We start from the raw sequence: 25,743 nt of genomic DNA on the forward strand, positions 1-25,743 counted from the left end.
CCAAGTTTGGGCGGACAGTCTTACGGAAATTCCGAAAAACTTTGTTCGTCAGACTGTCCGCTGAAACAGTCCGCTGAAGCCCACACACGAGCGGACTGTCCGCTGAAACACTGTTCAGCAGACAAAGTTGGGCGAACAGTCCGCCCGTGTGTACGCGGCCTAAGACTTTGTTCGTCAGACAGTCCGCTGAAAAAGTCAGCTGAAGCCCACACACGAGCGGATTGTCCGCTGAAACACTGTTCAGCGGACTAAGTTGGACAGACAATCCGCCCGTGTGTACGCGGCCTAAGCCTATTTCTGACATTTGGTGTTAAAATACAAGTTAAAAATCTGTCTTTTTTGCTAGAAAATTACTTAGAACCCCCAAACATTTTTTTTTTTTTTTAGCAGAGAATCTAGAGAATAAAATGGCGATTGTTGCAATATTTTATGTCACACGGTATTTGTGCAGTGGTGTTTTAAACGCAACTTTTTGGGAAAAGAGACACTTTCATGAATTTTAAAAAAACAAAACAGTAAAGTTTGCCCAATTTTTTTGTATAATGTGAAAGTTATGCTGAGTAAATGGATACCAAACATGTCACGCTTTATAATTGCACGCAATCGTGGAATGGATACAAACTACGGTACCAAAAAATCTCCATAGGCGAAGCTTTAATTTTTTTTACAGTTACCAGGTTAAAGTTACAGAGGAGGTCTAGTGCTAGAATTATTGCTCTCGCTCTGACAATCGCAGCGATACCTCACATGTGTGATTTAAACACCGTTTACATATTCGAGTGCGACATCCGTATGCGTTTTCTTTTTTGCGCCAGCTTGTGGGGACGGAGGCAATTTTAAAAATGTTTTTTTTCTTATTTATTTTTATATTATTAAGTTATGTTTTTATTTTATTTTTTTAATGATAACTTTTATTGCTGTCACAAGAAATGTAAACATCCCTTGTGACAGTAATAGGTGGTGACGGGTACTCTTTATGGAGGGATCGGGGGTCTAAAAGACCCCAAATCCCTCCTTTGCAATTCAAAGTATTCAGATCACCAAAAACGGCGATTCTGAATACTGTATATTTTTTTTAAATCCGGTGCCATTGGCAGCCGAGTAACCCGGAAGTGTCGCTTCTGTGTTTACATTCTGCAGACTAGAACAAAGCCATTTACAGCTTTGTACCAGTCTGTGGCTAGATGCCGGAAGTGCTGGATTGCGGATCGGGTCTCCCGGTGGGACGGGAAGCCCGGTCAGAGTGGCGGGAGGGGGGGATGTCACCTTCTGCTCCTCCAGGAGTACAATTGAGAGGCTTTTAGCCACATCAGTTGTTATCCTAAGGCCGCGTACACACGGGCGGATTGTCTGCCCAACTTAGTCCGCTGAACAGTGTTTCAGCGGACAATCCGCTCGTGTGTGGGCTTCAGCGGACTTTTTCAGCGGACAATCTGACGAACAAAGTCTTACGGAATTTCCGTAAGACAGTCCGTCCAAACTTGGTTTCAGCGGACAGTCCGCTCGTGTGTAGGCAAGTTGGACGGACTAAGTATGGCGCATGCTCAGAACGGATTTACACGGCCGAAGGTTGCATTGCAGTGTATAGGACGTCGTTTTTCTAGTCCCGTCGTACGTGCTGTACACGTCATCGCGCACGCTTTCAGCGGACTGTCTGCTCATCGTGTGTGGTCAAGTCCGTTCATGCAAATTTTGAACGGACTGTCTGTCGGATTGTCTGACGAACTTAGTTGGCCAGACAATCCGCCCGTGTGTACGCGGCCTTAGAAAGCCAATCGCACGCTCTAAAAAACGGTACCAGATGATGCCTGCAGCTGTGGGCATCATCCCGATATAACCCCCAAAAAGCCGAGACCGCATAACTGCGTACTCTTGGCGGGAAGGAGTTAAACACAATCCAGGCTAAGAAACATTTTGAGATTTAATCACCATCAGGATGCGATTCTAAAACCTCCCATTAACTCCTCCCCCCACATCATTCACCCCGACTTCCACATCATTCACCCAGACTTCCACATCATTTACCTTGCATTCCGCACCAGCCACCCTCCACCCTCCTCCATTCCCTTCCCACCTCCATCATCCTCCAATCCATCCCTCACTCCACCCCTCTGTGTCTGCCGACTAGTAAAAGTGGATGGGACTACAGTCTCCACCTGTATACCCCAGGGATGCTGGGTAGTTGGCCCAGATCTCCTAACAGCATGAAGAAGTGAGTCCAGACACCCAGTTATCTTTCCAGTGGCTGAAAGGACTCCAGGGGGAAGGACCAGTCCACACTTCTCCCCAACAGCGGGTGTGTTGTACGAGAATGGCAGGGGTTGGCTGGGTGAGTAATGCTCTGTTCGGGAAAATTTGTTTGGGGTACTGTGTGGGTACAGGCATTGGGGGACTGGAACTACGAACTTCAATGTCAACCCATTTGGGGTCTCATTTTGTGTTAGTCTCCTGCTGAAATGGGAGATATGTGATGGGAGTCACTGTGGGGGAGGGGGGGCTCGTGGAACCCAGCTTACCTTGGAGAGCTCTGGAGACCCATTGTCCAGCTTCCTGGACCCTTTTATGTGTAAGTGACCCTGTGTCTATTAGGGCCACAGGGTGACCCGAGAACTCCAGTTGGGTCTTTCCTAACCACACTCTCAGTACAACCACACCGGACTCAGCATTCTTTTTACCCGTTATCTTTTCCCCTCTCTCTCTCTCACCCTCCCCACTTCTACACTCAGTACACTGTGTTTGCTGATTACTCCTGACTCCTACACTCACACATGTTGTATGTCATAGTGCTGGCCAAAGTGTTCATTATCTCCACAGTTGCTGGTGTTAATGAATTTAAGGTTGTCTCAGACAAAGTCATATCGTTCTGTCTGTAGAAAAGCAATTATCTTTGAGAATGTTAATTGTTAAGGTTTATATGTGTGCCTGTGAGATTGTCAGTTGTGGCACACAAAGAAGGAGTATTTTATTGGTAAATGGACAGTGGCATACTGGTCGTGTATACGGCGACTCGGCTCAGTTTCGCTATTAGCCACCATTTGCCACAGCATGCTACACACACTGCAGCATGCGTTTTTCCCCAGGTCTTTCATAATCTGTCATTTTTTTATGCTGACTTTTTTTTTTTTTTTTTTAAACAATAGATTTTTATTCAAGTTTTTCACAGGGTATAAAATATACAAACCGACTTTCGTACATAAAACATTTGGTTGTAGCAGTCCGCTTCAGAAGGAGACAGTAGAGACAAATTCCATTAACAAAGTAATTGCAATAATAACAGGAGAATGCGATACTTTACAGACACACATTGCTTTGCAAATATTATCTCCACTAACTAGAACCATAGTGCCCTTCCTCTGCAGGTGCCCCTTGCGGGATCTAACTGCACCCCCAAAGGAGAGCCCGGGCATAGCCGTTGTACAATCATGTGTCTTGCAATAGAAAAGTAAAAAAATCCAGCAACATGTATGACCATTACTCCACGGGTTTAAGATCTACTCAAAATATTACACTCCCTATGATATCTGCTATACATCATAAAGAAAGTCATAAAATAGACAAGAAAAACAAAAACAAAACCATAACAGGTAAGAAACAAAGGGGGAGGGGGAAGGGCAGGGAAGGAGTCCATAACTAGGTTCCAAAGCAGGGTGCTGTCACTCGCCAAAAGGCGTTAGATGTAAAGAAAATAAAAAAAACAAAGTGAGGTGTAATGCATCAAACGGCTATGGTACATTAACCTTATACCAGTCGCACCACGGTTGCCAATTATTCAGAAAAGCAGTACGTTTGCCCGATGCCGATGCCAAGATTAGCTCATAGTTATAGTGAATAGCGAGAGTCCGAACGACCTCTAGAGCATCCGGGGGGTGAGAGGCTTTCCAAATCCTGAGAACTATTAACTTAGCGGCCAAGAACAAGTGGATCGTAAACTGTCTAAGTGAGGGCGGAATATCTTCTATCCCTACATTGAGCAATGCCAAGGCAGGGGAGGGGGGTAGTATTATTCCGGTAACCTGGTGGAATATCTCAAAGATTCTCGTCCAAAACCCAGCCAATTTGCTGCAGGACCACAGTACGTGGAGGATAGTTCCCACTTGGGAACAATTCCGCCAACATAAAGAAGAGATAGAAGAGTTGAATTTAGCTAAGCGGTACGGAGTAAGATACCATCTTTGCGTGGTCTTGTGTGCCAATTCCCACAGGGAAGTACATTTGGTGGCAGTGTATGTGCGGTGGATAGCCGAACTCCATTGCTCCTCTGAGATAGGGATACCAAGATCTCTCTCCCAGGTCAGCATGGGCCCAGTTTTTTCCAACAAAAATTTGTCATCAAGAACGCTGTAAAATATTGAGATCCCGCCTTTTTTCCCACTCCCACTGTCAAGATACTGTTTGACACGCCTATGTACCTTATAGGGTGTAATATGTTTGCCGGTAATGTAAGACTGGACTCGATAGTAATTAAAGTATTCCGAATGTGCTAGTCCGTATTCCTCTTGCAGTTTTGCAAAGGGTTTGGGCTTTGATGCACTAAACAAGTCGTGAACCCAGTAGATTCCCGAATTGTACCAATGTTGCAAGGAAAGCTCCGGGATTAGTAGTGGTAATATCGATAGGGGTATGGGCATTGTGGAGGATAATCCACCCCGGGGTTGTGTAGAAACCAGTAGTTTCCATGATCGCAAGGATGCCAACACCGGGAGCGGAAGGCCAGCCGGTGTCTGCGCCAGGTGTGGGAATGCCAGGGCAAAATCTCTCAAGTTGTTACCCGGGACACAATGCTGCTCTATTGCCCCCCACAGCGAGGAAGGAATATCAGCAAACCAGTCCCCTAGTTGAGCTAAGATAGCTGCTCTGTAATAATCCGCCAGTACAGGTAAGCCGAGGCCTCCAGCCTGCCTAGCCTTACTCAATTTTTTAAAACGCGCTCCTAGCTCTCCTACCCTCCCAGAGAAATCCTGAGAGCATAGTCTGTAGTTTATTAAAAAATTGGTTTGTAACCGGAACAGGGACCGTCCGGAAGATATAAAGCAGCTGGGGCAATATTTGCATTTTGAACGCCGCTAGGCGTCCCGACCAGGATAGAATATGTTTACTGAGGGACTGGAGACCGGACTTCAATTTGCCCACCAAGGGAATATAATTAGCTTGAAAGAGTTGGTTAGGTTGGGGGGTTAACGTAATCCCTAAATAAGAGATCCCTGAGTCTTGCCATAGAAACGGGTAGGTATTCTGTAGATGCTTCCTTTCGTGTAAAGGGATCCCCAGATCCAAAACATAGGATTTGGATGAATTAACTTTGTAATAGGAGACTTTGCTAAAATTATCGAGAATCTTGGTAACGTGCAACAGAGAAGCTGATGGTCTAGAAAGCATTAGAATCACGTCATCTGCGAAAAGTCCGATCACGTGTTTGCGACCATTGATTACGAACCCATGAACATTAGGGTCTTGTCTGATGCACGCAGCCAACGGCTCAATAAGCATATTAAAGATCAGGGGGGACAACGGGCACCCCTGTCGGGTGCCGTTCGTAATTAGGAAAGGCTTTGACATCATACCTGAGGAGTATACTCTAGCTGAGGGAGAGGTATAAAGAGCCAATATGGCCGATAAAATATGGCTGGTAAAACCGAATGCACCAAGCACCTCAGACAGGTAGCCCCAATGGACCCGGTCTAACGCCTTCTCCGCATCCAAAGCGAGTAGCAGAGAAGGCGTTCGCCGAGCCCGTGCTAAATCAATGACATTAATAACACGCCTCGTAGCATCCGAGGTCTGCCTCCCCTTAGTGAAGCCCGATTGATCAACATTAATGATAGTAGGTAGCATCGGCATCAGACGTAGTGCAAGCATTTTAGCATATATCTTAAGATCATTGTTTAACAAGGAAATAGGCCTAAAATTTTGAGGAACCTCCGGGACCTTACCCGGTTTAGGCAACGTCACAATAATTGCTTCCAACATTTCTGGCGGGAAGAGGGCAGAGGCAGCAGCATTCTCATAGACCTTGAGAAGATGGGGTCCTAGGACCGCCTTGAAAATCTTATAATATTCCCCGGTCAGCCCGTCAGGGCCTGAGGATTTGTTGCTTGGTAATATGTCTATAGCCCTGTGCATCTCAGTAAGCGTGAAAGGCAAATTCAGGCTATCAAGCTGTTCAGAAGTTAAAGTGGGAACCTTTGCCTTTGCTAGGAATTTTGCTATATCTTCCCTAGAAGGCTGTGGGGTGGAACTATCTTTGCCCAGATTGTAGAGAGATTCATAGTAGTCGCTAAAAGAATCAGCTATCCTTTGCGGATCATATTCCCTGGTGTTAGTCTTAGGGTTGAGCAAGTGAGGTATCTTCGATTTGAACCGTTGTCCCTGAAGTCTACGCGCCAAGGCCTTCCCTGCCTTATTGCCCGTGGAATAAAAGGACAATTTTAACCTCTGCTCCATACGTTCAAACTGGTGTAACAACACAAGTCTGAGTTCATGCCTCAAACGTCCTAAAGCTGTATGGTAAGATGGAGAGAGAGTGGTTTTATTCAGGTTCTCTAGAATTGTAATCCGGTTGAGAAGGTTGTCAGTCTGCCTCTGCCTCTTCAGCCGTGCCCCCTGCTGTATAAAAATTCCACGAATAACCGCCTTATGGGCATTCCATACTGTGACAGGAGAAATCTCAGGGGTAGCATTGATCTGGAAAATACTCAGAGAGGCGCTCCTCCAATAAGCGTTTGGTAGTGGGGTCCTGCATTAATTGGGAATTAGCTCGCCACAAATAGGCGGCGTTGGGGGGATTTTTATCTGCGATAGTGACCATAACAGATGCATGATATGACCATGTGATTAAATTAATTTTAGTGTGCATAATATTCTGGAGGAGCCACCTGTCCGAGAGGAAGAGATCAATCCTGCTATACGAACGATGCCGATGAGAGTAATAAGAATAATCTCTCTCATCTGCATGTCTACAACGCCATACATCAAAAATGTCATTTGTCCTCAGAAAACTGTGCAAATAGTGAGATTTTCTAACGGAAGCACAGGTGGAGTCCATCTTTGGATCTGGTACAATATTAAAGTCTCCACATAACAGCAGTGCTCCTTGTCTAACTTTATCTACTTTCTTCATAAGTCTATTCAAGAAACGGATCTGGCGGACATTAGGCGCATAGACATTCACTAGTGTATACCGAGTATTGTCAATATCACACACCAATATAATGTAGCGACCATTAGAGTCGGACAGTTCCTGGTGCAACATAAAGGAGACAGTGTCCCTAATAGCTATCATGGTGCCTCTCTTCTTCTGCTGGGCGCTGGATAGAAAATAATGTTGGAAACCTCTTGATGTACATTTGGGGGGGAATCTTTATGGAAGTGCGTCTCCTGAACACAAAGCACATCACAGTGCGATACTTGAGCCTCTTTCCACAGAGAAAATCGTTTAGCCGGGTGATTTAGCCCGTGGGCATTGACTGACAAGATGTTAAGCGGCATGACATCTACAGAACGGGATGCTGTTCACGGGGAAACATAGGTACTCACCGCCGAACACATCTGAAAGTAGCTTGAAGTAGTAGCGGCGTTGAGGCAGTAAGTAACTTGTCTCCACCAAAAAGTGAGAGTGTTGGGATCCTGGATTTGGAAAAGCTTGTACTGGATAGTAGAACAGACAGCTCCTGCGGGGAAAACAAAAAGAGGGAAAAACAACCAAAACAAAAACTGAGTAAAAGGTGGGTTATCATAACCCGTGTGCAGATCATATCTGCTCAGGCAAATGGGGTCTGTATTGACCAACAGAGCTCGGCTCCGTCAGGCGGGGCCCAGGAAGGGCTAGGAAAAAAAAAAGTGCACAACAGCCGTCAGAAAGCAGCCAGGTTGACTTCCAGTGTCCTAGTGCAGTTATTCAGTGTGCAACCGACCTTGTGGGCTACGTGCCTCAGAGGGTGGGGGAGAGTCGTCGGAAAGGATCTTCCATTTCCTCAAAAGCTGAAAGCCCTTGTCAGGTGAAGAAATCACATAATTAGACCCCTCTCTGTTCACAACCAGCTTAGTGGGGAAACCCCACTTGTAATTGATGCTGTGGTTCCTCAGAACCTTGGTGATGTTGTTCAGATTTTTGCGAAGTTGCAAAGTATGCTGTGAGAGGTCCGCATAGAACTGAATATTAGCAAACTCTGTGTTGCGGTGCTCCCCTTTTCTGGTAATTTGCATTAGACGGTCCTTGGTCTGGTAAAAGTGCATGCGAAAGAGAACATCCCTGGGGATATTTTCAGGAATAAATGAAGGCTTAGGTATACGGTGAATTCTGTCTATAGACACCTCTATAGAAGAAAGATCTGGCATAAGAGTGGTCAGTAGGTTAGTAACATAGGGGCGCAGGTCTGCTGGGGTCACTGACTCAGGGATACCCATGAGCTTCACATTGTTCCTCCTGGCCCTGTCTTCCAGGTCTGCCAGCTTAGCTTTAATCCACTGTTGCTCTTCCTCCACTGAGTCATGGGCATCAATGAGATCATTTATGGTAGTGGCGTATTCCCCCATCTTGTTTTCAACATGGCTCACCCTGTCTCCCACTTCTTTGAGTTCAGAAACAAACTTTCTCATACAAGACATCATGTCTGTATGGATAGTGCTGCGTAGAGAAATAAGCATGTCTTTGAGGGTGGTGTCAAGAACAGGTTGATTCGATGTAGGGAAGGCAGTAATGGAGTCAGGGAGTTCCCTAGTGTCATCCTGGGAGTCAGGGGGGGATCTCACCTCGTGCTGCTGGTGTGGAGCATCGCTATCCCTCCTACTCCTGGCCTTGGCCGGACTCCTGGTCAGCGGAGTGGATGCCTGTGAGTCCCCCGGGGATTGATCACCGCTGGGCTGTGATCTGTCTGCGGACCGCTCCAGGCTTCTGGACATGGAGAGCGGAGTGAAGGACGCGCCAGCGCCATCTTGGCCATGCTGTCTCGGCGGCTGCATGAAGTATGCAGTCAGTTTGCGGGGCTTTCTCTCCGCTCTTTTCCTCCTGGACATGTCTGCGAGCCTTGCCCGGACCGAACCGCCGCTATAGGGCTGCAATCTAACGCCTCTGTGTTCCGTGAGCCGCTCCGTTATCCCGCACTGCACCGGAGCTCTGAGCTTATGCTGCCATCTTGGCTAAGGTCAAGCCACGCCCCCCCCTATGCTGACTTTTTAATTGTAAAGCTAGGAAGATTGCTTCTTATGGGTATTGTTAATGTTTACATATTGTTTTTTAATACATACCTCCCAACTTTTTGAGATGGGAATGAGGGACACCTATTAGCAAAAGAATGTAGGCATAGGACACAAACGCTGCCACGCCCTCTTAACCACTTAAGGACCGCCGCATGTAAATCTACGTCGGCACAATGGCACCGACAGACACAAGCACGTACCGGTACGTGCTTGTCTTCCAGCGGGTGGGGGGAGCGATCGGACCCCCTCCCGCTGGCTGCGGCAGTCCGTTTCGCTTCAGGAGCGATCCGGGATGAGGGGACGGCCGTTGGTTTCTGGCCATCCCCTTTCGATCGCTCCTGGCGATGTCACTCTCCTCAGGGCGGTCTTTTTGACTGGACTGCAAGGAGAACACAATAGTAAGTGCACCAACACTACACTGACATGTAGGTACACATAGGCACACAAATCATCCCCCCGATTGCCCCCAGCCCCCCCCCCCCAGTCACAGTGTCATTGATTGCAGTGATCATTTATTTACTGATCACTGCATTCAGTGTCAGTTGTGACAGTAAAATGTGTCAGGGCAGTTAGTGTTAGGTCCAGGGTAGCCCCCTACCCCCCCAATAAAGGTTTAACCCCCTGATTGCCCCTCGAGTTAACCCTTTCACCCCCTTTTGCCAGTGTCACTAAGCAATCGTTTTTCTGATCGCTGCATTAGTGTCACTGGTGCTGCTAGTTAGCTAGTTATTTTTTTAGGTTCACCATCAGGTTTTTATAGCATTAGGTACCCCCATATACTACCCAATGAAGGTTTTAACCCCCTGATTGCCCCTAGAGTTAACCCTTTCACCAGTGATCACCATATAAGTGTCACTGGTGACGCTGGATAGCCAGTTAGTTATTTAGGTTCCCCGTCAGGTTTTTATATAGCGTCCGGGACCCCCATATACTACCTAATAAAGGTTTTAACCCCCTGATTGCCCCCAGGTAACCCTTTCACCCCCTTTTGCCAGTGTCACTAAGCGATCATTTTTCTGATCGCTGCATTAGTGTCACTGGTGCCACTAGGTAGCTAGTTATTTTTTTAGGTTCACCGTCAGGTTTTTATAGTGTTAGGTACCCCCATATACTACCTAATAAAGATTTTAACCCCGATTGCCCCTAGAGTTAACCCTTTCACCAGTGATCACCATATAAGTGTCACTGGTGACGCTGGATAGCCAGTTAGTTATTTAGGTTCCCCGTCAGGATTTTATATAGCGTCAGGGACCCCCATATACTACCTAATAAAGGTTTTAACCCCCTGATTGCCCCTAGTTAACCCTTTCACCAGTGTTACGGGTGACTCTGGTTAGTTTGCTTTTTATAGCATCAGGGCACCCACCATTTATTACCCAATAAAGGTTTAACCCCTGATCACCCGGTGGGTGACATCAATTAGGTTTGCTGGGACTGTGACATCATACTGGGCAGGGACATCATCCGGTGATGTCCCTATATAAGTCGCCACGCACCGTGTCCCCGTCATTGTGAGCAGAGAGAGCGATGAGGCAACGTCTGAAGAGAAGAACAGAAGACGGCGGCGGCGACAGAAGACCGGGCTACCGCCTGTTAAAGAGCTAGAAGAAGGCGTGGTAGCCCGGCAAGAAGAACCGAAGAGGTGGACAAGACCCCCGAAGTCGGAAGAAGAGGGCAGCGGCGAAGAAGAAAGCCGGGCTCCTCCGCTAGCAAAAGAGCTAGCAGAAGATAGCGGCGAAGATAGTCCAGCGAGAAGACCCCCGAAGACGGACAGAAGACCCCCGGAGCTGTGCAATATACTATTTTAACCCTTGTGTGTTGTGTTTTTTTTTACTTTTATTTACAGGTGAATGGGTAGGGGTACATTGTACCCCATACTCATTCACATAGGGTGGGGGGTCGGTATCCGGGGGCCCCCTTATTAAAGGGGCTCCCGGATTCCGATAAGCCCCGCCCGCAGACCCTGACAACCAACGGCCAGGGTTGTCGGGGAGAGGCCCTTGTCCTCATCAACATGGGGACAAGGTGCTTTGGGGTGGGGGGGCCGCACGGCCCCCCTTCCCCAAGGAACCCCCCATGTTGAGGGCACGCGGCCTGGTGCGGCTCAGGAGGGGGGGGCGCTCGCTCGTTCCCCCCCCCCTTCCTGGCCGGCCGGTTAGCATGCTCGGACAAGGGTCTGATGTGGACCTGGGGGGGACCCCCACACCAATTTTTTTCGCCGTTGGGGTTCCCCTTTAAGTCCATACCAGGTAGACGGGGCCAGCGACGCCTCCTTCGCTGGCCCCGGCTACGCGTTCAAAATGAGCGGACTTTCCTCTGCGTGTGTGGGCGAGTCCATTCATTTCAAAAGTATGGCGGATAGTCGGGCGGACTTAGTACGCCGTATTAGTCCGCTGAAAAAGTGCCGTGTGTGGGCAAGTAGCCCGTTCGGAAAAAGTCCGGCGGGAAGTCAGCATCTGTCAGCAGATTTATATATTTTTTTAAACCACAGAAGCATAGGGTGTTTTCCAATGTTACTAGGTGGAAGTGCTGGGTTGTAATTAAACCATGCAGCTAAAGCAGCTGCGTCAACCAATCAGCCACCGCCCATATAGAAGTTTATACACATCTCTGTATTAGCAACTGCTGTATTTTTTACCAAATCCCACAAGATCTATTTAAGTAAGAACCCCCTCTGCCGCTGGGACCACACATGTTCTGAGACAGAGCTGCACTAAGACACATCATAGGTAGTGTAAGTTACTCCTTATAGAGGAGACATTTATAAGCCATATAAGGTATATTGAAGGAAAAAGCAAAGCTTCTTCCCTTACCTTGTTCTTCGCTGCAGGATACTGCTGATTTAACAGACAGATCCAACTTTCACCCATCACGGCGGGCTGCCTTTAAACACGCTCAAAGACTCGGGCCCTTTTAAAAGGGGTTCCACTCCTTTGGGCCTTGTATAGCACCCCTCAGGACAACTTTAGGAAATGTAGCAAGACCAAAAAGAGTCCTGGTTCCTAGGGTCCAGCTCTCAAAGAGAAGCATTACAGGCAAAACCTCGTTCTTGCATCGAGGTCCAGGTACCATCCTATGGCCTCAGTGCCGAGGATGGATCTGATTGTGGAGGTTTCTTTAAATCCAGCATGGATCCCTCCTGGAGCTCCGCAGAGCACATCTTCCCTCGTGACTAAGACCTTAGACACTGGCAAAAAAACTGAGTGCTCCTGGAAGGAGGAGGGGTTATATATGGGAGTCAACTTCCTGTATTGGTTATACCAGTGTCAACACCTGAAGGTAGGCCTATAACCCACCAAGTAATTACTTGAGACTCTGTGTCCTAAGATGTATGATAAAGAAATGTACTCAGCCAATGAGAGGTAATGACTCCATTTTTATTTTTCTCCTGCTATCAATGGCCAACACGGTACAACACTTCATCCATGTCTTTGGTGATCTCTAATCTCCTTATCAACTGTTTCTTCCATGATGAAGATCAGCCATGGAGTATATCTGAGGTGTATATCAGGGTGTGCTTCTTCCCCACATGAGAGCTGTGATGTCCAGCAACATTCATATAGAAGACATTTCCCACACTCAAGGCACTAATACACCTCGAGGGTTGTGTGGGGTCCCTGATGTACAGGAAGACAGGACTTCAGTGAGGAACAATTCCCTCACTCAGGACAGGAATACGACTTCTCCGCGTGTGAGATCTCTGATGTGTGGAAAGATGAGACTTCACTGAAAAACATTTCCCACACTCAGGACAGGAATACGGCTTCTCCCCCGTGTGAGATCTCTGATGGGTGTAAAGATTGGACTTCTCTGAAAAACATTTCCCGCACTCAGGACACGAATACGGCTTCTCCCCCGTGTGAGATCTCTGATGTTTGGAAAGAAGGGACTTTAGTGAAAAACATTTCCCACACTCAGGACAGGAATATGGCTTCTCCCCTGTGTGAGATCTCTGATGTGTGGAAAGATGAGACTTCACTGAAAAACATTTCCCGCACTCAGGACAGGAATACGGCTTCTCCCCCGTGTGATATCTCTGATGTTTGGAAAGATTGGACTTCTCTGAAAAACATTTCCCGCACTCAGGACACGAATACGGCTTCTCACCTGTGTGAGATCTTAGATGCACATTAAGGCCGGATTCAAAATGGAAACCCTTCCCACACTCAGGACAGGAATTTGGCTTTTTACCTGTGTGAGATCTTATATGCACATTAAGACGACATTTAAAACGGAAACACTTCCCGCACTCAGGACAGGAAAAGCTCTTCTCTGTTGGAAGGACGGCACCGTCCCTCACAGTCTGAGGTTCCTCAGGATAAGAGGAATACGATGGTCCATCTACACTGTGTGGTGCCGGATGGACATTTGAGGTAGTCGGGTTTTCTCCTGGACTATACTGTGTGATGTCCTCATCTTCTACTTTACAGTCTGGAGACAAAGTGAGACAATCCTCTGAGGTTTTCCTCATCTCCCGTCCATCTACTAAAATAGAAATACAAAGATTATTACTAGACATCAGCTGATTGGTTCCCTTAAACCAGGACTCCGCCCACATCAGGCAGCTTTGTCTCTGAGGATCTTACAATTCCCCCCTCAAGGTAACTAGTAAATGGGTCCTCTGATCTCCTACCAGATCATTTCTTTATTCATGGACCTTAGTCAGAGAGGGAGGAAACAACGAGAACTGTCTTTTATAGGAGTGACAGTGATGAGGGGATTATAGGACAAGTGTCCCCTCCCCCTCTATCACTCATTGCCATCTTCCCAACACAAGAAGTCCTGCACTTCCTTATTTAGTCCATGATTTAGTCATGAATAACAGCGGGGCTGAGCCCCACCAGAGGTCAGAGAGTGAGGATGGGGGGAGAACAACCAAGATGAAGACTGGACTGATCCTGAAGACCCCCATCATTGGGTTATTGACTCCTCCCTCATTATCACTTTCTGTTTAAGGTTCCAAAGTCTGAGGATGTTATCACATTATTATCACCATGTAAAAGTCTGTGCTCCAATCACATCATCAGATATAAAATGTCCAGCTGGTAGGAAATGAGTGCAAAAGAAGTCAGAACTATGTAATGTATGTATTATATAAAAGATACAACAGATAGGATTTTATAGAATGATAATGATTTACTGTACACCATAGAGTATATAGTGCAGGGGTCAGGAGTATGTAATGTAGAATATAAAGTATACAGTGTAAGGGTCAGGACTCATAATATTGGTATTCAGTAATCAGTGGAAGATGAAATGATTACATGAGACAAGTTGCAGAGGTCCCACACCGCTGCCTCCCATCTCCTGAGACTGCACTCAGTGACTTGGGTCTGAGACTATACAGACATATCCCTCCACCCGGCACAGCCAGCAGACAACACAACAAGTAATCCTGGGGGGATTGTTCTGTCAGAGATCTTGTCATACCCGGGTGTAATGGATGTGATCATGAGTGTTATAAGTGAAATGCCTATTTCTGGTACTCCTAGTGAAAGATAAGCACTTATATCTACTGTATATCAGCTATCAACCTTAATCATACTCATTTAATCATAATTAAGATGTCTGCGAGCTTCTCCCTTCATGTGGAACGAAACTTCAAGGGTTAAAAAGAGCAAAGTCAAAAAGAAGATTGTGCCTGTTTTCGGCACCATGAGACTTCACCCAAGAGGAAGAAGGGGCTGAATACAAGACCCTAAATAGCTGCAATAGTCTGCTCTTCCCTTTTTAAGACATAACCCAGCTAAAAAGCTTACGGTATACTCCATCACAATAATGAATATGTATAATTTGTGGTTTGTACACGCTGCCTTTCATCTCATTTTTGATTTGATAGTAAAATATCCGGCTCATTGTATATCAGCTGGAGTTCAAGAAATAAAATAGAGAAGTATCTGAATACTGAACTGTGTCTTCGTTAGTGTTTGACTTCAAGTGTGCACACTTTTATATTGAAGATTCATTTGGCCGGGGGAAGGAAACAAAGGTATCAGTGAGCAGTATGGGTGGAGGAATGTATTTAGTGTTAATGACCCACCTGTGCTGATCTCTGTAGGAGTGTCCTCCTCTATAAATGTCCCCGTTATTCCATCCTCCTCCATAGACTGCTGATCATCCCTCACATACCTCTCTTCTTCTTCTGATTTCACCTCAAATTCTATATCCATTGGATCTCCACTCTAAACCAAGAAAATGAGAGAGATTATCATCTGTAAGATAGAAGATTTAGTATTGTGACATCACATAGAAAATCCAACTGTGTTTTATACGCTCCATTCCATTACCTTGCAATATTGAGGGATGGTGTGATCTTCCTGTGTGGAATCCCGGGAATACAGAGGACGGGGACATCTCTCTGGTGGGTTCCCATTACTGGATCCATCTGTAGGAAACACACACACTGACTGAATACATTGTTTCTATGTGTTTATCAGATGATGGGGGATCTAGGTGGAGCCTCCGTACTGCTCTCTCCTTTACAATAAAGTCTCCTCTTACCCGGTGATGTGAGGGGCGACTGATTGTCCATCATGACGTCCTTGTAGAGATCCTTGTGTCCTTCTAAATACTCCCACTCCTCCATGGAGAAATAGACAGTGACATCCTGACACCTTATAGGAACCTGACACACACAATGATACAGTCACCATCCAGACACATCCCTTGTCTGTTACTGGATAATGTCCCAGAATTCCCAGAATCCTCCTCACCTCTCCTGTCAGCAGCTCTATCATCTTCTTGGTGACTTCTAGAATCTTCCCCATGTTGTGTCTCTCAGGTTTTAGGGAGTCACATGGAGGCACTGTGATGGTCATATGATCACCGCACTTCACAAGAGGAAATCTCTGTATTGAGGAACCAATAGGAATATCATGTTAGAATCCCAGAATCCTCCTCACCTCTCCGGTCAGGTCTGTGTTTTATTAATAGAGATAAGAGTGATGTCATGTGACCTCCCAGAATCCTCCTCTCCTCTCCGGTCAGGTCTGTGTTTTATTAATAGAGATAAGAGTGATGTCATGTGACCTCCCAGAATCCTCCTCACCTCTCCGGTCAGGTCTGTGTTTTATTAATAGAGATAAGAGCGATGTCATGTGACCTCCCAGAATCCTCCTCACCTCTCCGGTCAGGTCTGTGTTTTATTAATAGAGATAAGAGTGATGTCATGTGACCTCCCAGAATCCTCCTCACCTCTCCGGTCAGGTCTGTGTTTTATTAATAGAGATAAGAGCGATGTCATGTGACCTCCCAGAATCCTCCTCACCTCTCCGGTCAGGTCTGTGTTTTATTAATAGAGATAAGAGTGATATCATGTGACCTCCCAGAATCCTCCTCACCTCTCCGGTCAGCAGGTAGATGATCTCCAGGGTGAGGTTTAGTATCTTCTCAGTCATGTGACTCCGGTCCTCCTCCATCCTCATTGGTGCCGTCATTTGATCTATACAGGTCTCCTTGTAGACGGATAACTTTGGGAAATGAAAGTAAGAATTATTTGGATGGTGTTGGTCACACAATAATAAGATGTGGATGTGAGGGGGGTAATAGGAGGTTTCTATACATATAAGAAGTACTCCCCCCCTGGTGACACATTTAGTTTGGACTATTTAGCATCTGATTTATTTTTGTGGCCTCCTGGGACCCTCTTGTTCTGCCAGATCAGAAATTCTCTTCTCTCTGTTGGGTTTGTTTGGTTTCTGAACTGGTTTTGATCAGTTTTAGATCTGCAGACAAGGAATGATAAATACGATCCTTCCTTTGACTTGTTTGCTCTGAGGACAATGTCGGGTCATCATGATGTCCAGGAAGGGGAACTTGCTGACTTTTGGTCGGAGTTGTCGGCTAATCAGGATAATTGCCAGAACTCCGGCTGCAAGGCTCCAATCTCCGGCAGCCTGCTGACTGATCGGAGTGACGTCACTCTCTGCAGTAAGAGAAGGGATGGGATTGGATAGCAGGAGGATTCTGATGGTGGAGTACAGAACTGTGGGGGAGGAGTCTGTTCTGTGCTCTCCAATAGCAATTCAGTGTGGGTGGGAGGAGGACAACAAGGGGAGGGGTTTGTTCTCTTGGTGTATTTTGTGTTGTGGAACATTCTTCTTGACCAGTGATATGGTGAGGTGAAGCTTCCTTCACTTACTGAAGAGAAATGTCAGAGAGACGACTCAGTGCAAAGTGTCACATGAGGAAATCCTGGGAAATAATTCCCGACTAATAGGTATAAATAAATCGATCAGCCAATGATTTGATAAATGATTAATAAATTATAAATTGTATACGGAGACAACGGCGGTTACAGAATGGAGGATAATAATGGAAGGAATATGACATCGCATATAACGGTCTCTTTTCATCATCAAGTCCTGTGTGACTGAACTATTGTCTTATTTCCACTTAGAACTTTACTATTGTCCGGCTCCGACCTCTGATCATTGATTTTGGTTCAGTGGAATCGCTCCGATTAATCACTACAGCCTTATTGATCAATCAGCTGCTGATTTGGATTACGTTCAGTCTAAAGGATACACAGCTTGTTATCATCTACAGCTTCTTGGACTTTGTATATCTGCAAACGGCTCCCCGATTTAATCTCCCCCTTTTCTCCAATCCCCTGGACTAATTTTGTCCTTTTACTCTACAATTTGTACCACAGACTGTTATATGCGATGTCACATTGCTTACATTATTAACCTCAATTCTGCAACATCCATTGTCTCTGTATACAATTTATAATGTATTAGGCTTGGTGGTGATGTTCTTTTACTGTCTATTACATTTATAGCGCTATTTGATGAATTTTGTTGGTGGTGTCTTGTCGCCGTCTTATGTGTGTCTTTGTCCCCAGACCTTTTGTCTTTTCTTAGTATAAAGTGTGGAATTACTGTCATTTTAACAATTGATCCTTCTTCAATAAATTAAATTAATAATTTATCAAATCATTCGCAAATCAATTTATTTATCCCTATTAGTCGGGTATTATTTCCCAGGATTTCTTCATGTGACACTTTGCACTGAGTCGTCTCTCTGACACAGAGCACATTTTTCTTTATGTTTCCGCTTAATACAAGTGTGCGGTACAATACCGGTGGGTACCTTATGTACCACAATGTTTTGGTTCCCTTCCACCCCCCTTTTTGTTATATTCCTTCAGTTGCTGGCAGGAGCTCTTTAAGAAGGTCAGAAAAGTAAGTGCAGGTGGGGTGGGAGGACCATCAGAGACCAAGAGCCCCTATGAGCCCTGAAGCCCCCTCTTACCTCAGAGCCTTACAGCCTGACTACCCCCTTCAGAGACCCCACAGCATTACAGCCCCACTAACCTCTCAGAGTTGTTCGGTCCTATTACTTCCTAGGAGGCCCCCAAAGTCCTTCATCTGCACTTCCTCCTCAGGGGTCCCAGAGCCCTTCAGATGAAGTCAACTCTTTAGAGGCTCCCAGAGTCCTTTAGTCCGACTACCGCCTCAGAGACCCCTCAGCTCCTCTAGTTTACTCAGAACCAGTGGCAGAACTATTACGGTCGCAAAGGTCACACCTGTGACAATGGTGTTCTGCTAATGCGCAGGGGTGGGGGGGATCACTGAGACAGCAGGAAAGGGTCTTGCTGCCGGAGTAAAGGGTCCCAGGATCAGGGGAGGCTCCCCTGGTGATCACCAATTAGGATTGCTGAGAACAGAGTGTGCAGCACATTCAGCCTTTGCAGAGCCCCCTTGCTGTGTCTGATCTGCTCCCAACACGGGCACAGCGCCCCCCAACATCAGCCAACTCCTCCCCCAGACACAAGCTCCAAGTTCTCCATACTGGGTGGACTCTGCGCCCTGTGCCGGCTCTGAGGGACCCGTCACTGATGCCAGCTGCAGCGCCCAGAGCCTGGTGAGTGCCTTATGAGGTGTGGGGGTCCTCGGTGTGTGTGGGGCCCTTGAGATGTGTGGGGGGAGGGGCAGGATCAGCTCTCTGCACATCTCCAACTCCTCTCCTACCTCTGCCAGCTGCTCTCTGGAGTTTCTCCCCCCCCCCCCCCATCACCTATGTGCCGCTTCCAGGGCTGCCCATATTATTGCCCCTTCATCTGTCCCATCCATTCCTATCCATCCTCCTCATCTCATCTCTCTGCCACCCCTGCCCATAACCCCCTCTGACTGGCACCCCAGTACAGACCCCTCCCCCCATTAATGCACCTCATCTCAGCCTTTGTCATCTCTTGGGAATCTCAGTGGCTGCAATGTGCCATGTTTGGGGTCACCGAGAACAAAGAGCCTCACTGGGCACTGCGGGAAGTGATCGGCGGAGGTGAGTCCGGTGTGTGTAAATAGAAAATAAGATCTTATTACCTCCTCTCCTGTTACTTCCAGTAATGTCTTCTCTTCCCTGCCACATGGAACGTCTTGTCTTTATTCCAGATTACTTCCTGTCCGTAACTGACATCACTTCCTGTCTGCATTCCATAGAAACTTCCTGTCTAAATATGAGTGAGATCACCACCTTGTGGAGATCAGCAGAACTGCAGCCGCAAGAAATGTCTCACAGTACTGTAAAATATCTTACCACAGAAGTTCAAATATAACACTAAAATAGTAAGAAAAAATAGATACAGTTCTTTTGTAACAAATTGTTTAACAAAGATATTTTTATTACATATAGAAAAGTCTTAAAGACACAGAACACAAGGTCATAACAAATGCATAGCTAATAAAACCGATTCCCCCAAAATGAATCCTTTTGGTGAAGAAAATACAAAAAATATATCCAGAAGCATAAATTTTGCTTATATATATATCAATCCACTCATAATGAAAATGTTAAACATAAATTACATGGATGTAATGTTCACAGGAATGGTGGTGGAGATCTCTCAAAGTAAGAACAATTCCTTGAATGCTTATATAAATAGAATAATTAATCCTGAGGTGAAGAAAGCTATAAAGCAATAAATAATATATAAACTGAGTCATCCACTTCATCCATAAAGACATTGTGATTCCAGATCTTCTAGATCACATATAAGGAGGACTCATCGAGGATTTCATACATTTGTTTGGAAGGATAGAAGAATCCTCAGAAGGGATCATGTAGGATGACAGGAAAGTCTCCTGACTGGTGGGATCATCCAAACATAATGATTACATCCATGAACTGGAGCGAGATCATTGGGGTGATAAAGCCAATCTGTAAACACTGTGTAGACGTTATCCAAGAACTCAGCACACTCCAGGTGTGGAGAAAGTCTCAAGGTGGATTTATCCTGTTGTTGTGCTTTTTAAGGACAGTATTTATTAAGTAATTTTTAACGAAGATATTTTTGTGCTGTCAGACTGCCTATGACGGAATCCTTTTTGACTGTCTGCCTATATAAATCCACAAATAGACAATAGGGACAAGTATGAATATGATATTTTGGTCAACAAGACCAAGATAATCAAGTAAAATAAAGTATACAAAGCCCCCATTAGTGAGACCTAGTGGATAAACACAATACCTTGTAATAGCGCTGTCACAGCCTATAAGGCTAAACCGCTATAAAACCCGGGATCCAACTACAGCAGGTCCTTCCCTGTCAATTGCCAACAAGGCAATGACATTAGCTGGGTTTTTAAATCAAAGTCTCCAGCTCGGCGGCATCTGACGTCACCGCCGAGCTGCGGGCGTGCAGGTAGGAGATCCCGCCCAGCGCAGAGCTCAAACCAAGGTACTGCGCATTGCGCAGGCGACATCAATTACGTCAGCCATGCGCAACGGCCATCTTAGGTAATGGCACCTACCCTTCCTGAAATACAGACAGAGAGAGGGGCCAAGCAAAGGAGGAGAAAGGGCGGAGAAACTGAGTCCAAACCGCCATTGACTCCTGCATACCTAGAATAGCTAGAGGGAAACCGGGCAAGGCTATGCACACGAGCGGATAGATCTTTCAGTTTTTAACGCAAGCTGCATTATCCTGAGGAAGCTCAAGGGAGCGAAACATGTTGAAATTTGCAGCATCTTTACGTGTATAGATTGGTAATATGTGTGGTCAACCTTGATCCTGTACCCGCTCTGTACACAACTATTTGATATTTGTACCAATATTGTTTATATTGCTGTTTTTAAATTTGTCTGTTCTTTGAATAAAATGATTTATTTTAATATGGGCATATTATTGATCTGCCTCTACTAGGGTACCGTATAAAAGTCCCGGGGGTTGGTTACCCTCCAGCCCTTTAATTTTCCCCTTTCTCTTTTTATTATTTGAATTTTGGAATGTGGTGCCCCCTTATAGGAAGATTTCTGTTTTGATCACTTCATCTTTAACATATCCTCTGTTATGTATTCATGCATGGTGCATGAGTGTCAGTCTGTCTGGGAGTATGTGCCTCTCCCAGTGTCCCTTCTCAGGGTGGGTCCCTAAGCTTCCTCCTATGACCATCTTTTGTGCTTCTTAAATATACTCTTAAACAATAAGATCATAACATTATACTAAGTTTTGCCCAAAAGGTATGTGTTCCCTTCTCATAGGCAGGCAAAACGTAATGATTACCTTTCCCAGGAGCCTCGTGATTTTAAGGTAATAGCACCTTCAACCACCAGGTGTCTCACATGTGTTTGGTGTTTATCTCTTTAAGTTAATATTTTATATTTATAATGTGTATTTTTTTTATATATGTTCTAACGAATATATCTCTAGTGTTCATTGATGCTAGTAACCGACATAATAGAAAATATTCTTAACATAATTATTATATAAAATGGTTGTATATATGTATATCAATGTATATCTATAAAAATGTAGTCCATTTAGAAAGGACACAGGTTATATATATCAATCTATATCACATAAAATTATTTATATGGATAACTGGATAATTCTGATATATCCAATTAATATTTGTTTATCTAGATATAGGTTAAATTCTTATACAGTTATAATCACAATTATATGTTTTTCATAATACTAATTTTCTGCTAAAACACTTCTACTTATAATCACACTTTCATATATAATTTCTTTATGACAAAGTTCTTTAGATCATTAGATACTAAAATTATAATATCTCTTTTGTGACCTACAAATATCACATATCATTTGAATGACTTATAAAAGATATGGATGACTCTGGTATATTTTCCTTGATTCTTATAACATCCATTGCAACATAACATAATACGTAGTCTACTCGTCTGTAGATACATTAAAAAACATAACTTTCCAATTATTTCATTGTCATATTTTTATATATTCTATCAATCTTTCTATTTATGTATCTATCTATTTATCTATCCATCTATCAATCTATCCATGACCAGCAAGCAACTCTTTCTATTTTCTTTTTTTCAATATTCGATATTATTTAATTCAACAGTAACTCTGTTTAGACACATTAAATGAAATAATTTTCTTCCACACAAGCCTGTATGTACTCTAACTATACCCTTTGTTTTCCCTTTAGATATAATTAGCATCATATTTACTAGAAGTATGTATATATATATATATATATATATATATATATATATATATATATATATATATACATAAATTATTATGTAGGATTCCTATTCCTTCTCCCGCTGATGTGTTCTTCCGCGCAGCCAGTTCCCCGCTAATAAAAAAAAAAGCCACTCTTCTTCTGTGGGGGTCTTCTGTGGCCATCCCACAATGTCCCCCGAAGGGTCTGCTTCATGGCTATGTAAGAGACACCACACAGCGGGTGACAACACAGCGGACGAAGACCACCCCGAAGAAGAGCGGCTTTTTTTTTTAAATTTGCGGATAACCGGCAGTGCAGAAGAACACAGCAGATGGAGAAGACGGCGGCGACAGGAGAGATGGCTCGGGGAGAAAATGGAGGAGGGAGAGACAGCGCCTGGAGAAGACAGCTCAGGGAAGAAGATAGCTCGGAGCTATTTTACAATAAAGGAAAACCAGCTATTGATTTGTTTTACATTTCACTGCTTTTTTTTGTGAACGGGTAGAGGTACAATGTACCCCATACCTATTCACATAGGGGGGCAGGATCTGGGGGCCCACTTGTTAAAGGGTGCTCCCAGATTCTGATAAACCCCCTGCCCACAGACCGTCAACCACCGACCGGGGTTGTCAGGAACAGGCCCTTGTCTCCATCAACATGGGGACAAGGTGCTTTGGGGCATGTGGCCTGGTACGGTTCAGAAGGGGAGGGTGCTCACTCACCCCCCCATCCTGACCTCCAGGCTGCATGCTTGAATAAGGGTCTGGTATGGATTTTGGGGGGCCTCACATAAATTTTATTTTACATTTTGGTGTGGGGTTCCCCTTAAAGTCCATACTAGACCCAAAGGGCCTGGTAACTACTGGGGGGACCCTACGATCTTTTTTTCCTTGATTTTTGGAATTCCACACCATAATAATATTGAATAAGTACATACCATTGCATGCATTTGAAGAGTTAAAATATGGAATAAACTAAACTGATGTGCATTGGCTAATTATGCTGCTGAGTACAATTCACACTTTCAGGAGGTGATGCTGTCAGTGGGATTTGAACTCATGGCTTGAACTTTTGAGGGCAGCAGGGCATACCGCTATGCTACAGAGCTGAGCACATACCTACAGAGAAAATATATTTACTAATGTTTGATTCTACACAATCATGTTTGGCCTTTCAGAAATTAATATTATAGTAACAACCATGCTCATGCTGATGTGACATTGGCTAATAGGCGTTCGCCTTTTTTCACTGAGTCTAATGCAAGCTTTCAGTAGGTGATACCGTCTGTGTGATTTTCAGCCATTTGAGCACAATTATATTGAGAACATATGTTTACTAGTGTTTGATGGTGGGACTACTTTATATTCTAGGTATAATAGTACTCAGCACAGTGACTTAGGCCCCTTTCACACTTGTGTGACCTGAAAGTTGTGCGATTTTGATGCGACTTTCAGAAATGCCTGTGTAATCTTGAGGACTATGGACGCAGGAGTCATAGGGAAAGGTGCGCAATTTTGCCGCGATTTTGCGTCGACAATTTTTCTGCGATTCCAGAGAATGTCTGTGTAAACTTGATGTGTATGGACCTCACCTCGCATCAAAGTCACACAAAAGTAGTACAGGGACTACTTTGAAGTCGGTGTGACTTGAAGTCACACAGATGTGAATGGTACACATTGAAAATCATGGGGTATGATTGGTCATGCGACTCTGATGTCCAAAGTCACACAACTGTGAAAGGGGCCTCAGTCTGACTTTGTGAGCGATTTCAGAGACATCAGTGCACTTTCCTGTACAGATGTCTAGTGAAATCACATAGGTCCCAACTGTCCCTGATTTGGAACAAAGTCCCTCTGTCCCTCTTTCCTCATTTGTCCCTCATTTTGTTCTGATCTATATAGTTGTATATAAAATGCATTTTTTATCTTTCAAAAAGGGTTTCCCAGTGCTAAACCTTTCATCCAATTTCTAAATTGCTTTGTTTGTAAATTTCCAAAGCCAATCTAAAGGAATATTATTGGTAAAAAAAAGCACTTGGAGGTTTAACTAATATTTTTTTTTCTGAAATAATTCTCCTTTAAGAAGGTGTTTTAGGAGGTGTGTCCTATGCCTACATACTTTTGCTAATAGGTGTCCCTTATACCCATCTCAAAACGTTGGGAGCTAAGAAATTGCCCTCTGAAGTCGCCCAAAGTAGTGCAGGAACTACTTTTTCAGGAATCGTTGTGGCGTCGCACCAATTTGGAAATTTCCATTGCCATCAATAGGCGCCGATTTGGCCTGCTATTTGACATGTCAATTCAGAGCTATGTGAAGATATGTGAAGTTGCATAAATATGAATGGAAATCATGGGGGACAACTTTTCATGTAACTCTGAGGTCCAAAGCTGCATGAAAAGTCACCCAAGTGTGAAAGTAACCTAATGAGATTAATTGATAACACCTTTGAATAAGTTGTGCGACCTTAAAATTGCACAGCTTTGCCATGACTTGAATCAATGTCTGTGTAATCTTGTGGTGTATGGACCTCAAATCACATCAAAGTCAAACCAAGGTAGTGCAGGGACGAATTTGCCCAACTTTCAGGATGCACAAGTGACAATAGGGCCAAATGTTATCCTTGAATCTCATTCACACTGCTGCAACCTGAAAGTCACACTAATTTGCTGCCAATTTGCCACTGCAACTTGGCCCCAACTTCTGGGAATGCCCAGGCATAGGCTGGCCATCAGGACTACCAGGAGTTTCCCGGTGGGCCAAAATGCTCAGTGGGCTGGTCAGGTGCAGTTCTGGAGCCGCTCCTCTCTGACAGTGAGTGATCACAATTTCACTCCTGTCAGGACGAGCTGCTTCCGTCACTTGCTGGAGAGAGCATTAGGCATTATGCTCCCTCCAGCCTGCAGGGGGAGATAGACAGCCGGAAGACTTTCCTTCTTCTCTCCCCATCACGACTGGAGAGAGGAATGAAAAGCTGCCTTCAAAGCTGTGAGTACATGTGGGAGGGGGAGGACACTCTGATGTGAAGAGGGCTGCTGGTGGGGACTCTGATGTGAAGGGGGCTTCTGATGGGGACTCTGATGCAAAGGGGGCTTCTGATGGGGACTCTGATGTG

The 25,743-nt window shown here is 45.0% G+C and overlaps 3 protein-coding genes across 3 annotated transcripts in view; all 3 read right to left on the minus strand.

The window, feature by feature from the left end:
• The window catches only part of LOC143989797 (uncharacterized), a 765,658-nt gene that overhangs the window by 62,692 nt on the left and 677,223 nt on the right, over positions 1-25,743 (minus strand). The gene's annotated exons all lie outside the window — the stretch shown is intronic.
• LOC143989802 (uncharacterized) lies at positions 12,552-14,250 on the minus strand. Its single transcript, XM_077490073.1, has one exon. The coding sequence runs from the start codon at positions 13,751-13,753 to the stop codon at positions 12,836-12,838; it is 918 nt and encodes a 305-aa protein (XP_077346199.1). The 5' UTR covers positions 13,754-14,250; the 3' UTR covers positions 12,552-12,835.
• On the minus strand, positions 14,801-16,049 carry LOC143989864 (uncharacterized). The gene is made up of 4 exons (XM_077490141.1): positions 15,909-16,049; positions 15,697-15,820; positions 15,483-15,580; positions 14,801-15,377 (listed from the first exon to the last, which is right to left on the minus strand). The coding sequence occupies exons 1-4, from the start codon at positions 16,011-16,013 to the stop codon at positions 15,129-15,131; spliced, it is 576 nt and encodes a 191-aa protein (XP_077346267.1). The 5' UTR covers positions 16,014-16,049; the 3' UTR covers positions 14,801-15,128.

Source organism: Lithobates pipiens, unplaced genomic scaffold (assembly GCF_037356315.1).
Source record: "Lithobates pipiens isolate NorthernLeopardFrog02 unplaced genomic scaffold, aLitPip1_a1.2 Scaffold_18, whole genome shotgun sequence".
NCBI classification, from domain to species: domain Eukaryota; kingdom Metazoa; phylum Chordata; class Amphibia; order Anura; family Ranidae; genus Lithobates; species Lithobates pipiens.

Excerpts from the sequence above, each read along its gene's own strand:
- LOC143989802 (XM_077490073.1), bottom strand. The coding sequence starts at position 13,753 with ATGTGGGCGGAGTCCTGGTTTAAGGGAACCAATCAGCTGATGTCTAGT.
- LOC143989864 (XM_077490141.1), bottom strand. The coding sequence starts at position 16,013 with ATGACCATCACAGTGCCTCCATGTGACTCCCTAAAACCTGAGAGACAC. Across the intron at positions 15,821-15,908 it reads TAGAGCTGCTGACAGGAGAG|GTTCCTATAAGGTGTCAGGA; the intron begins GTGAGGAGGATT and ends TGTGTGTGTCAG. Across the intron at positions 15,378-15,482 it reads CCATCCCTCAATATTGCAAG|AGTGGAGATCCAATGGATAT; the intron begins GTAATGGAATGG and ends TTCTTGGTTTAG.